This window comes from Harpia harpyja, chromosome Z, assembly GCF_026419915.1.
Source record: "Harpia harpyja isolate bHarHar1 chromosome Z, bHarHar1 primary haplotype, whole genome shotgun sequence".
In the NCBI taxonomy this organism is placed as follows: Eukaryota; Metazoa; Chordata; class Aves; order Accipitriformes; family Accipitridae; genus Harpia; species Harpia harpyja.
In genome coordinates, this window is record NC_068969.1 from 77,686,734 (window position 1) to 77,699,926 (window position 13,193).

Consider the following 13,193-nt stretch of genomic DNA (forward strand, 5'->3'; position numbering starts at 1 on the left):
TTTCTGTCTTAGAAAGTTTACACAAAATGTGTCATTTGAAATTAACAGTCATTGATGGAGAAGTTATTGAAAGACCTATCTCTTTAGATGGTCCACAGATTATAAACTTATTTTAAGTTTGGACTATAATAGGTCTTTTCCTACCTCAGCGTGTCTCATGTCTCACTGAAACAATTTGCTCACCAGTCTCACCAGTCTGGAAGGGGCCTTTCAGTCTAGCCTTTAATCCCTGAACTCTTTTTGGTCCAAGGATGCAGCTTACTTGATGCCTTAGCTCCCGATTCTTCCTGGAGGAGATTAAAGTAGTAATATTTCAGTAATTTAACAGCACATGCTTTCCTCCTAAAAGTAATATCTTCCAATGATTTGAGGTATCACAGGGGCATTTTAATGTGACTGACAGCACTGTCTTCCCAACCTATAATTCAGGGACCACTGCATACAGACAAAGGGAGTGATTCTTCTGACAGCATTGCTTTCTTCTCTCATTGTTTATGTAAGGGTGTTTATACCTAACAATAGTAAGAGCTCTTGCAAGTCTAAAATACGCTGTATGTATTTTTTTAACAGAGAAATTGAATGTGATTTTTACCTCTCAGCCATGTAACAGATTCATTTTTATCATGCAGAGGCAGGATGCTAATTGACAGCAGCTGGAGAATCCAATTAATGAATATATAATGAGAATAAACAGTGGGTGTTTGTTTTTATTACTGAGGCCCTAAATTTGAAGAAAATACACAGTTGCATTTTTCAAAATACAGTCACTGTATATTGTCTGTAAGGCTGTGCAGTGCACCATGGACTGATTCCAGGGGCAGGCTGTGTTCTTGTGAGGTAGCTTGCAGGCTGTGTGAAGGGCTGCAAGTAACCTGACGATGGCAACAAGAAAAAGAAAAAATCTTGGTGTAAAAAAAGTGCAAATAAATTGAAGAGGCTGCCATCTCCTTGGTGATGTGGCACTGCCTTTTCATATTACACTATTCCTTTTCTATTCTTTGTCCTGACTGAAGATTTTCACATTCATCCACATGTGTAGGCTCAGACTCTTCTCGAGGGTCATAGCTGAACTATAGGGTAGCAAAAATGAGAGCCAAGCCCATGCTGTGCTAATAAATGTGATGATTCTGAATTGATTCCAATTACAGATGGACAGGAAATACTCAGCATTGGAAAATACACCTTATAATATGTAGAAATTAGTATTTCCAGAGCAACATCATCTTATCTGTGCTCTGATAAATTATGCTGAATGTATCCCTCATTTGTTTTGGAGCAGAATTAACAACAATGTCAGCTCTGAGATCCCAAGATCTAGCCCAGTAGAAAGCCAGAATTTATAGAGAGATGGGGCAGGGGGGATGGGGGAAGATAATCAGCTATGACCCACTGTATATGCAGTCTGTGGATTTAGAACTCCTCCTAGTTCCACAGCAATCAGCCTATCATTTTTGAAAATTTCAATCTCAGTGTAATGAACCCTGTTCCTGGGGAGAGTGGTTTGCACTCTGGTGTTTTCCTCCCTTTCTCATCAGAAGGAATGCATGGATTTGTGCATAGAGATTATGTAAATTGATTGTGTAAATCCCTGAGACTTCTCTCTGTGGAAAAGATGACATTCATTTGTGCTGTTTACCTTCAAATCTGTTATTTTCCTCTAGGTTCTAACTCTAACCTGTAAGATTTTTTTTTTTAAAAACTGTGAAGATAACACCCCATTGAAAGGATGAGATAATAAGGCTTTAGGGCTTGTTTTAATCCAGAGTACTAATCCTGTTAGTGCACTGTTTAAAGGTTTGTGGAAAGTTGGTAAATCACATGGGATATGAATCTACAGACTGTACATTTCATACAGCTCTGGGTTGTTGTTCAGTGAACACAGAGATATAAAAGGATGCATGGGCTTTTTAACATTCACAGTGGGAAGTGAGCTGCTTGACTGAGGCCCTCCTGTCAAATAGGAGTCATTGTCGTCACCTTGTAAATCCAAGCACACAATACTTTCTCCTTTGTGAGATGCATACGGTGTAAAGCTTTGCATCCTTTCTAATTTCCACAGAAAAAGACAAGTTTCCACAGCAAAAGTAATGCTGAAAGTAAACGTCAAGAGTGGTGGGGTTGAGGGGAATCAAGAAAAAATGAAAGACAACAATGGTTTGCATTGTGCTTTGCTTTTCAGCTGTGAAGTTTGGAAGAATGTCCAAAAAGCAGAGGGATAGCTTGTATGCTGAAGTGCAGAAGCACCAGCAGCGACTGCAGGAACAAAGGCAGCAGCAGAGTGGTGAGGCAGAAGCCCTCGCCAGGGTTTACAGCAACAGCATCAGCAATGGCTTGAGCAACCTGAATAACGAAACTGGCAGCACCTACTCAAATGGGCACATCATTGACCTGCCAAAGTCTGAGGGTTACTATAGCGTGGATTCTGCCCAGCCTTCCCCAGACCAGTCTGGGTTAGACATGACTGGAATCAAACAGATAAAGCAAGAACCTATCTATGACCTCACCTCTGTACCAAACTTGTTTACCTATAGCTCTTTCAACAATGGGCAATTAGCTCCGGGGATATCCATGACTGAAATAGGTAAGGAAAATTCTTATTGCTCTAGTTTAATGTGTATATATAAGCTAGATTGCAATACTGTCTGTATTAAAATATTATATAGACATTCCATACACAGGTACACAATAATTACATGTTCACACATGTATATGTGCACACACATACAGGGAGCAAAGGAAAGAAATTCAGTCTGTCAGTATTGACACAATATCAAGGCAGTTCTGTTTTTACGAAAATCTGAAAATTATGCAGTTTCCTAAACTCAGCAGTTCATGTTCTGTTTATGAAATAGGAGCATCAAAGTAGGTGATAAATCAATCAGAACCAAGTGATAATTAGTAGTAGGGAGCTTGTTTCAAATGAGCTCATTACTAGCAGGGTTAAATGATCTCTTCAGCCATCCATCCATATTCTTGTCAAAACCCAGAATCCCCATGGCAGCTAGTTCTAGGGTATTTATTGTCAAAAAGCACCAGCTTGCTACTGCTGGTGCATGGATGTACATGCAGAGCAGGTTCACTGATTTTGTGAGGTGCACAAACTCTGAATGTAGTTGAATGGATACCCTTGCTCTGCTGCTTGAATGCCTTGGAGAACCTGTCCCTTGATTTCTTCTTTGAAAAGTAGCAAAGAGACCTCTCTGTGAGATGAGATGGTTTGAAAGGCAACAGCTAACAGTGATCCTTCTCTAAGGAGGATTTCTGTTCATCTAATGCCTCTAGTCATACCTCTCCAATACAACTGGAAGTACTACTTCTATTATAAAGAAATAACATGAAAGAAGATTGGCATCCTAATTAGGTACTTCCCACCTCAACAAGTGAAGTATGCTGAGTCAGTTGTGGTTCAGAATATAATCAAAGGGTAACACTTCGTTAATGGAATTTAATTAAAAAGAAAGAAGAAGGAGGAAAAAAAAAAAGATGGTATTCAAGAGCACCCATAACAAATTAATTAATGTCACATCATAAAACCCGTCTATAGTTCTGGCGTGGCCTTGCTGCCTCACGGAGGTACACTGAGATGTGCAAATTTATGTGTGTACTCAGACCTACTGAGGGGCCTGGAGATGTGGCATGCACTTGATATATATTGCAGAAAGGGTGTATGTAGTAGTTACTGTCTGATAAAAATATGAAAGTACAGCTAGAATCTGTAGCATGTTTTCTACCCATGGATGCTCATATGCAGGAAGCTGTGTAACAAATTGTGTGCTTAATTGTGAATTGTGGAGGAGAAAGTTATGCTTTTCTGCCACTCTGTTTAGCGGGACATGTTTTGTTATCACATTTGCCCTAGGCTGCTGTCCAGTGAAGTCTTACACCCAGAGCATAGCAGTACAGAGGATTAGTGAGGTACATCTGCTCCAGCTGCCTTCTTGGCTCTTGTGGCCATATGAGTATTACTCATGTTGGCTTGTGCAAACCTCAGTCCTGCAACAGTGGTTCACGGTACTCCAAACCAGCTGAGAGACAATTTAAACAGTCATAAGAGCTGTTTCCCTGCAGCACCCTGTACCAAAGGAAATGTTCCCAGAGAGACTGACCTCCCAGAGGAGGTACCAGAAATATGACAATTCTGAGAGTCTATGAATTAGGGTTTGCGCTCAGTTACAGAGGTGAGCACAGAAAGCGGGGAAGACCCCAAAGCACAGGGACCAGGACATAGCAAAGGGCCTGTCTCTGAGCTGACAGCAAAATTCAGGTGCTGGAATTTACCTCTCTTCCTTTTGAAATTGGAACTGGGGCTCCTAAATTGCTAGGATTTTACCCAAGCACTGCTGTATGTCATTTGTGGCACATACAGCAGAGAGGTAAGAGTGTTAGTGAGAGATAATGTAGTATAACGGATCAGCTGACACAACTGAAAAAATGGAAGAGATGTACCATAAAGTACTGGGATTAGTGCACAGGCAAATGATATTTTCAGTGTTTGAAAACAAACAGAAAATGCCTCTTAATGCTGCAGTGGATTGTTGGACCATCTGTAAAGCTGCAGTCTTGCAGTCAAAGCAGGAAAACTCTTAAGTACTGGGATGCATTGATTTCATATTAGAGTGTGCTTAAATTTCACTGCAGCAATGTATCTTACTCCAGTGAGATTTAGGAAAAAGCTCAACTCATGTTAAGTAGAAGTTACTGCCTTAACTGTTAATGAAATCATAGAGAATATATAGGAGATGGAAAAGCTATACTGCATTGATCCTCATGTCTGATAGAAATTTCTTTATACTACCTTGTCTAGTGATATACTGAACTGTTGCTTTATGTATCCCAGACGATGTTAGTTCTTTTCCCCACTGAAGACTTTCTACCAGATTCAAATTTCCAGTCTTAGTTTTCTTCTGGTCTTTATATTCTTCAAATACATGTATTTTTTTAAGCACAACCTCACTTGCCATTTGCCTGATCTTGATTGGAACCCTATTAATTTTTTCCTCATAAATGAATGCATGAGGCTCCTTCCATTCTTGAGCACCTAAAAGTTGCTGTAAGCTCTCAAAGGGACAGACTTCTTCACAGACAGCCCAGAATCAAAGTAGTCTTTGCAGCTTCCGCATCACATGCCAGCCAATATCTAGTTCCCTTATTCTTTCACTGTTACTGCTTTGCTTGTTTCTCACTCACTTCTCTCCTGTACAGGGCAGTTTTTATTAAGATTCCTCTGACCACACATTTCTAAACCTGAATTCCCTTTTCTCTTTCTTATTTTTCTAACCTTTTCAATCCTATTACATTATGTCTCAGTCCTCACTGATGCTTTGTGACTTCTTTCAGTTTAAAATTATCTCTTCATTTAATTAGCATGCTGTGAACCTTCTCTTTCAAATTATTAATGAAAACGTTAAATGCTTGTAAAACAAGTTCTAACAATGGTCCCTGCAGCACCTGACTAAACAACTTGCTGCAATTGCATAAATTACTTTAGTATTTACTTTTTGCTTGCTATCCAACAGTAAGGTTCTCTGAAAAATCCAAATAACAAGTCTTACTTTCCCTGTCAGTTTGATTCAGTTATAAAAATAATATTTTCTAAGACACTCTATGACATAATTTACACATGATTTACATTGTTTTCTTCACATGTTAATTTTCTAATTCCACCAAAAAGGAATCAGAATGGTCAGGCCTACTTTGATCTTTAACAGATCTTTCCTTTAATTTGAATGTGAAATTGCTCTTTTTCCTGAACATACCTTCATCTGCAGTAGACTTTGTAGTGGAAATGGATTCAACTTAACAGTTTTGAAATTTAAAATTTTTACACAGCAAATGTTTCAACACATAGTATTAGAATGGCACAGGAAGCAAAATACAGCTTATCCTGTGTTGCATGCATACTAGTATCTTTAAATTCTGTACCAGTAAATAGGTGTAGGAGAAAGAGATGCTGACAAATTAAAGTTTTATAGGACTCCTTCACATGTATTGGGTACTAGTATATTCCTCCAAATGAGTTGAGTAGTCCAGGGTACAACTGCATATTATCTGATCACTATGAGAAGCAGGATAGGTAATGTTTCCTATGGAAGACGGGGCTAAGTATAAGAAAGAGCAATTTCAGATACAGACACAAATTTATCATGTAACTGCCAGAGCTTACAATGGTGACAAGCTGAATAAAACCAGGTAGTTCCCCATTAGGCAGAACTGTGCCCTGGTCAGTATTCCAGTTCCTGTTAGAAAAAGAAACTCAAAGCATAAAGAAATCAGTCAAAGCCTGTAAATAACCATACAGGAGCAGAGCCTCAGGTTGGTATCAGCTGCTTTTCCAGGCCAGCTCCTTTTTCTTTTAAAGGAGGTATTTTCATCCTTAAGGCATCTTATTGGAGACTTTATCTGGATTTGTAGCCAGGTGGGCAGAGCACAAAGTAGATCAGATGCAGCAACCAGATGAGTTGGGCAGGCTCTTTCTCTACCTATCCTGCTGTTCATGGGTGGCATGACCCAGGTGTGCCCAGCCAGCCAGCAATGTTGCCAACACAGGAGACACCCATGGCCTGAGGGTGCATGCTGCCAGGGACCCCATGGCACGGCCCTGTTTCTCCTTGACCACCGTGCCATCTGCACATCTGGGAAGGCAGAGATTCCTCATGCTGCAGTGGGAACTCAAACAGTGGGATGAAATCTGCTCATCGTGTCAAAAGCGAGAATTTGGTCATTTGCAAAACAGCTTTCTCCTCGCAGAGAGAGTCTCAGAAGTCAGCTGGTGCATGGGAAATCCTGAAGAGAGAAGGAAGCTCTGTTTCCTGACCCTGGTAGGCCCATAGAGGGATGGCAATGCTTTCTTCCAAGTGTCATTTTAAATTAGCAGATATTAAAGGCTTATTTTTAGACTTGGTCAAATTAAAGACCATCTTGTTTAAATATATGTGCATAATATTATCTGTCACCGAGCTGAGCATTGCATCTTCCTCACAAAATATGTGGCTCAGATCTTGGTCTGTAAAAGTTAATGGAAAAGTTTCCCTGCCTTGACTGCAATTGAGATTACCAGCCTATGATTTCTTAAAGATGAGAAAAAATTATTAGTGAATACTGTTGTGGAGAAAACAGACTGGTTAAGGGTTCGCTCCAATTCAGATTGAAGAGTGCCCTATAGCTGTATGTATTTAGGTAGTCAATAAGGCATCACTAGAGCATGCAGGAGTTCACATAGCCCAGCCTCTATAATTACAGAAAAAAAGTGTTATGTATATCTACATGGCATTTCTTCAGTGCTATTTGAAGGTACCCAATGGCTTGGAGAGCTTACATTTCTACTAAAATTAAAGTCAAATAGTAAGTAAGATTGATAGGCTTGGGCTTGATCATCCTTTTCCCCAGCCCCTCTGACCCTGCTCTGCTGTGTGTATCTTAAGATGGGCAACAGCTGACTAGAGCAGCCACGTGGTGAGAATTGGAGGAGGCATCACAGGCCCTACTCACTAAACCCACTGTAACACACAGCTCTTTTGACCCTGACCCATTGACTGGAAAATGACACTAAAGCAAAACCTTCAAAATGTTTTAAAGACTGGCATAGGATGGGTGCGTAAAAGAAAAACCCCACTGGTAACTGCAAATGACACCCTGTACATATATAAGCCTTAATTTAGCTGGGTTAATACATTCATCTCAGGACCTACACTGAACAACTTTATTAACTGTAAAGTTATTAAATTTCCATTGCTGCAATATCATACAAGCAGGAGCTTAGCATTTAGGTCATTCACTATCCCATCCTAAGAGGAGATCTTCATGTGGGAACATTCTCAACTCCTCTGCTGAGGATATATTTGAAAGCCAGACCCACACCTTTCTCCTTTCAGTAGAAATCTTCCCATTAACTTCAGAAGAATATAGTTTATTCCTCCCTGCCTATACTGTTCATGGATGTCCACAGCACTCTATGTTGCATATGCGATATATGCATCAGGCTCATGTCTTAAAAAGTATGCTGTGCCTTCCTGTTGAAGGTTGCAAAAGCACTTCTGCAACATGATAAGCATTTTTTATTATTATTCTCTATATCTCCAGGATTTGTTCCCTGTGCCAAATCAAGTCTTAACGGACAGCTTGCTGAACATATATTGGTCAGTTAGATGTTATTTGAAGGGACACTGTAGGGACCATCACACTCGCAATGAACTAACTAAACCCCATACCTAAGGTGACATTAACATCTGTGTTGATGTTCCCTTTACAAGGCCCCCGCCCACCACACAGTGAAGCAGAAATCATAGAATCATAGAATCATAGAATCATTTCGGTTGGAAAAGACCTTCAAGATCATCAAGTCCAACCATTAACCATGCCCCCTAAACCATGCCCTGGAGTACCCTATCCACTCGCTTTTTGAATACCTCCAGGGATGGTGACTCAACCACTTCCCTGGGCAGCCCATTCCAATGTTTGACAACCCTCTCAGTAAAAAAATTTTTCCTAATATCTAACCTAAATCTCCCTTGCCTCAACTTGAGGCCATTTCCTCTTGTCCTATCTCCAGACACCTGACAGAAGAGACCAACACCCTCCTCACTACAACCCCCTTTCAGGTAGTTGTAGAGAGCGATAAGGTCTCCCCTCAGCCTCCTCTTTTCTAGACTGAACAACCCCAGATCGCTCAGCCGCTCCTCATAAGACTTGTGCTCAAGGCCCCTCACCAACTTGGTTGCCCTTCTCTGGACACGCTCAAGCAGCTCAATGTCTTTCCTGTAGTGAGGGGCCCAAAACTGAACACAGTACTCGAGGTGTGGCCTCACCAGTGCCGAGTACAGGGGAACAACCACCTCCCTGCTCCTGCTGGCCACACTGTTCCTGATACAGGCCAGGATGCGATTGGCCTTCTTGGCCACCTGGGCACACTGCTGGCTCATATTCAGCTGGCTGTCAACCAGCACGCCCAGGTCTTTCTCTGCCGGGCAGCTTTCCAGCCACTCTTCCCCAAGCCTGTAGCGCTGCATGGGGTTGCCGTGACCGAAGTGCAGGACCCGGCACTTGGCCGTGTTAAACTTCATACAATTGGCCTCAGCCCATCGATCCAGCCTGTCCAGATCTCTTTGTAGAGCCTCCCTACCCTCAAGCAGATCGACCCTGCCTCCCAACTTGGTGTCGTCTGCAAACTTGCTGAGGGTGCACTCAATCCCCTCGTCCAAATCATCAATAAAGATATTAAACAGAACAGGGCCCAACACCGAGCCCTGGGGAACACCACTCGTGACCCGCCGCCAGCTGGATTTCACCCCATTCACCACGACCCTCTGGGCTCGGCCATCCAGCCAGTTTTTCACCCAGTGAATAGTGCACTTATCCAGGCCACAAGATGCCAGCTTCTCCAGGAGTATGCCATGAGAGACAATGATGGGTTTGTGACTGTAGTCCCGTGTAATGTTTCTTCACCTCTTTTTCTAAGCCACAGTTTAATATCCCTCCTACCAAGGTGATAGTCAAATTGTGCAGGACAGGGGCCTACAGCCTTACAGCCGTATTTCGGCAGAGCAATGTTGCCATCTAGTGAGTAATTAAAAATGTGCAGCATGTGCATTTCTGCGCAGATACCCTGAGGGCACTGTATCTTACCGTCATTACCTACTTAAAGGTGACAATCAGAATAAATTAATATTTCAGTTCTGTACTCATTTCAGTTCATGTGACAAAACTTAGAACTTCTGCTATTTTTTTTAACTAATTAATTTTTTTCCCCTTTCTGTACACTCGAGAACAGAGAATGGCAAGATTTAAAACTAATTTGACAGCGTTGCTCAGTAAGGAAATGCTTCAACTTCATAAAGAATGGAAAGAAAACTGGAAGAATAAATTAGAGCATTATGATGCTGAAGCATTCTAGCAGAACTGATGCTGGAATGGTGGTTTTTTGTGATTGTAGATTCTGATTTTTTTAAGCTTATATTTAGAAATAAATTTAATCAATAAAATCAACAAAGAATTTGGTAGAAATGTTGGGAAAAATGTAATATTTTTGAAAGTTTGTAAAATATTCTAGTTCTATCTCTTCCTACCTTCAAATTAGTAATCTCTCTTTATTTGTAAATTTAGATCAAAACCAGCCTAATTACAGATTTACATAAAGGCTTTAGTGAGTGTATGTTGCCCAACCTGGTAGTTTGAATGATCCAAACGTTCATAAATAACTGATTATGTTGTTATCTTCTACTAAGTGCATATTTTAGTACTTACAGATTTAAGAAAACTTAGGGAGGGCAGAGTTCATGTTGTAACTCTTGATGTAGATTTAGAAAATAAAGACTGTTTTCTAGAAGGTACTATACTTAAGCACCAGTTTTTTCACCCTGTGATTTTCAAATCACCAAGCATCCACTGCCTCACAGTAACTGCAGTGGACTTTGGATCAGTCATGTGTTGGTTCTGGCAGTCCTGTTTCACTATGCTTAACACAAATTATCACAGTTCAATAAGCACGACACCATGTGCCTTTTTACTAACTCTAGTGCAAATTTATACAGTAAAGCAATCAATCAAAAACTATTTGAAAATGCAGTAGATTAGATAGCCTAAAAGTATACCTCAGACTGGGTTTCCCTGCAAATTATAAAGCTTTTTGTCTATTTCTGAAAGCAATTTGACTTCTCTTTCAGTTAAGTCAATTCATATGTCAAATGCAGGCCAACTAGTAACGTCACAATAATTTCATGAATGATGACCATTGGCAGTGTTCCTAGCTGGGGTTTGATCACACTACAGACCATGCACTACAAATGCTGCAGAAAATGCCATTTGAAATATTGCTCTTTAAATTTATTGTGGGGATATATGGCAAGTGGGAATACAATCAAGAGTTCTCTTCACAGATGCATGTTTTCAAGAAACAAAGATTTTCTACTGATTGTGTTTTTCTGTAGTACCCAGGACAATGAGGTCCCATCTTAACTGTGGTTATGACTATTTGAACAATATAAGCAGCTGGATTAAGCAATGAAATTAATAAAATCAGTGACATCTTTTAACTGGGATTGAGGATGGGGAATATTTTGTGACCTTTTGCTCTGTTTTACTTACTTTTCAAATTGTTTTACAAATTAATTAAAAAGGTGCATTAAATGGTATTAAAAACAATCTTTTCTATAGCTTACATTTCTAAAGCATGATAATATAGTTCTCTAAAGTGGCTACATTTCTAATCCATTAAAGCAAGTATATAAAATTCCTCCTTTTCTCAAAAGATATGAATATTTTCTTGTATAACCACACTTGACAAAATATGTTCATTCTCTTGAGAATCAAAAAAGCAGTTAGAAAGCAACCATTTGTAGCAGTCAAAATATGTAAAATACCATATCATACATCCCATATATTACCATATATCATGACAATCTTCTCAGGAATAGCACTGTGCTGTGAATATTGTCAGATTAGAAATCACACAAAAAGATCAATGTAAAGCTAATGGTATAACAAGTACTGAGGCATGCTGTTGCTGCCGGTCATAGGAATAGCCATTTGACTGATTCCTTATCATATGCTTCAGAGCAGCAATGTCAATAGCAGAAGAAACGGTAACTGGCTTTCTGCAAGAAACCGTCGAAGTGAGAAGGCCAGAGCAGGTGCCAGAGCACAGAGAGCCTGGGACATGTGAAAACTGTTGCCTTGCAGGGTTGCATCTCACACACAACCTGTGAGGAGGCAAACGTAGCGCTGCACATGAGAATCAAGAGGACAAGGCAGTGATGGTTTAGGAAACACTGTAGTATATGGAAGTGGCACACTATCTGCAAAAATTGGTGTGGTTTGAATTAGTAGTGATATGTTGCTTACATCCTCATTGGAGCAACCCCTTTATCTCACTGTCAATGCTCCCTGTCCTTAGCATTTGCGTATGTTGTTTCTGGGCACTCAGCACCAACAATACGCATACTTAGCTTGTGCTTTCTGAGAGCTTAATCTGGTATCCATACTGTATTTCTTTGTCACCCTAGACAACATTGTTCAATTGTTCTTTAATTCTCAGGCACAAGGAAGCTAACAGAAATTTGGTTTTACAATTATTTTTTTCCCAATACACATGCAACATCCTAAGTTTGACTTCCCGAGGCCATAGTTCACTTTTTCACACCGTGTGCCTTTTGTTTGGCAGATTTCATCACTTACCTCATGCTTTTCACTACTTTCTACTTCATTCTTGAGAATACTGTAATTCTGCTTGTTATGCAGTTTGTGATGTTGTTCTCAGCTCTATAAGTAGTGATGTCTTCCTTCAGTCCATTCAGTTTTGATACTTTATTTCACAGAACAGTGACAATTCTTTTATACAAGGGTGAAAAGATATGAAAAAAGTTAGAGTGAAACACACAGGAGAGGAACACGGATGCATTTAGCGGAAAAATGCAATGCAACAGGACATAAGGCTCAGACAAATGCTGAAATTGATTATCAGACCACAGCAGTTTTTATAGTGCAGTAGTCTTGCAGGGATGAAAGTCACATGTAAATTGGAATAGTTAAAGCAAGCTATTAAGGCACGGAGCACTGTCTTGTGTTCCTTTTTGACTGCATCAACATTTTTTTCTCTTGATCAGTGAAATCTCTGGCATTGCTTATGATAACCAAATTGTTTTACTTTCTGACACTATACACTGACACCACTTTAATCCAACTCAGCTGCCACACTACGGGAAAATAGAACCATTGCAGAATGTTTTGTTATTACTTTTTGAAGCATTTCTATACCTAGGTTGCTTAAAATTTTTACAAAAAGCTAAATGTAAGCCTATGGCAGTGAAAGAAGTGCTAAAATGTATGTCTAACCTCTCCCAGCCTTTTGCAGACTATGACAGGACAAACGCTTCCAACTCTAGTTTAAAACCCTTAATATGCCAATTGTTTCATGCATATTTCTAGGTTTCATAGTGAACAATGTCCACTCCAAGCAATGTTTCCTTAACTGTAATAAATGAAACCACATTCTTGTTTTGGAACAGTCTCAGTTTTAATATAAAGTTCTCTTTGGGTAAGCTATGCTGGAAGAAGTTAGGAAACAGCTCATCTCGATAAATTTGTGATAATTATACAGTGCCTGTAGAGTCCATGTCCCATAAGCTCCAGCTATTGCCTTGGTTAGTGGTTTTGCTGCCAGCTAAATGATTTCTAATTAGTACAAAATATACGTTTTTTAC

General features: G+C 40.0%; 1 protein-coding gene across 2 annotated transcripts in view; it reads left to right on the forward strand.

Annotated features, from left to right (window-relative positions):
* The window catches only part of RORB (RAR related orphan receptor B), a 145,807-nt gene that overhangs the window by 110,818 nt on the left and 21,796 nt on the right, over window positions 1–13,193 (forward strand). For both annotated transcript variants that reach the window (XM_052778317.1, XM_052778316.1), the window contains exon 4: window positions 2,180–2,581. In XM_052778317.1, the coding sequence (XP_052634277.1) occupies window positions 2,180–2,581 (402 nt within the window). The remainder of the gene's footprint in view (window positions 1–2,179; window positions 2,582–13,193) is intronic.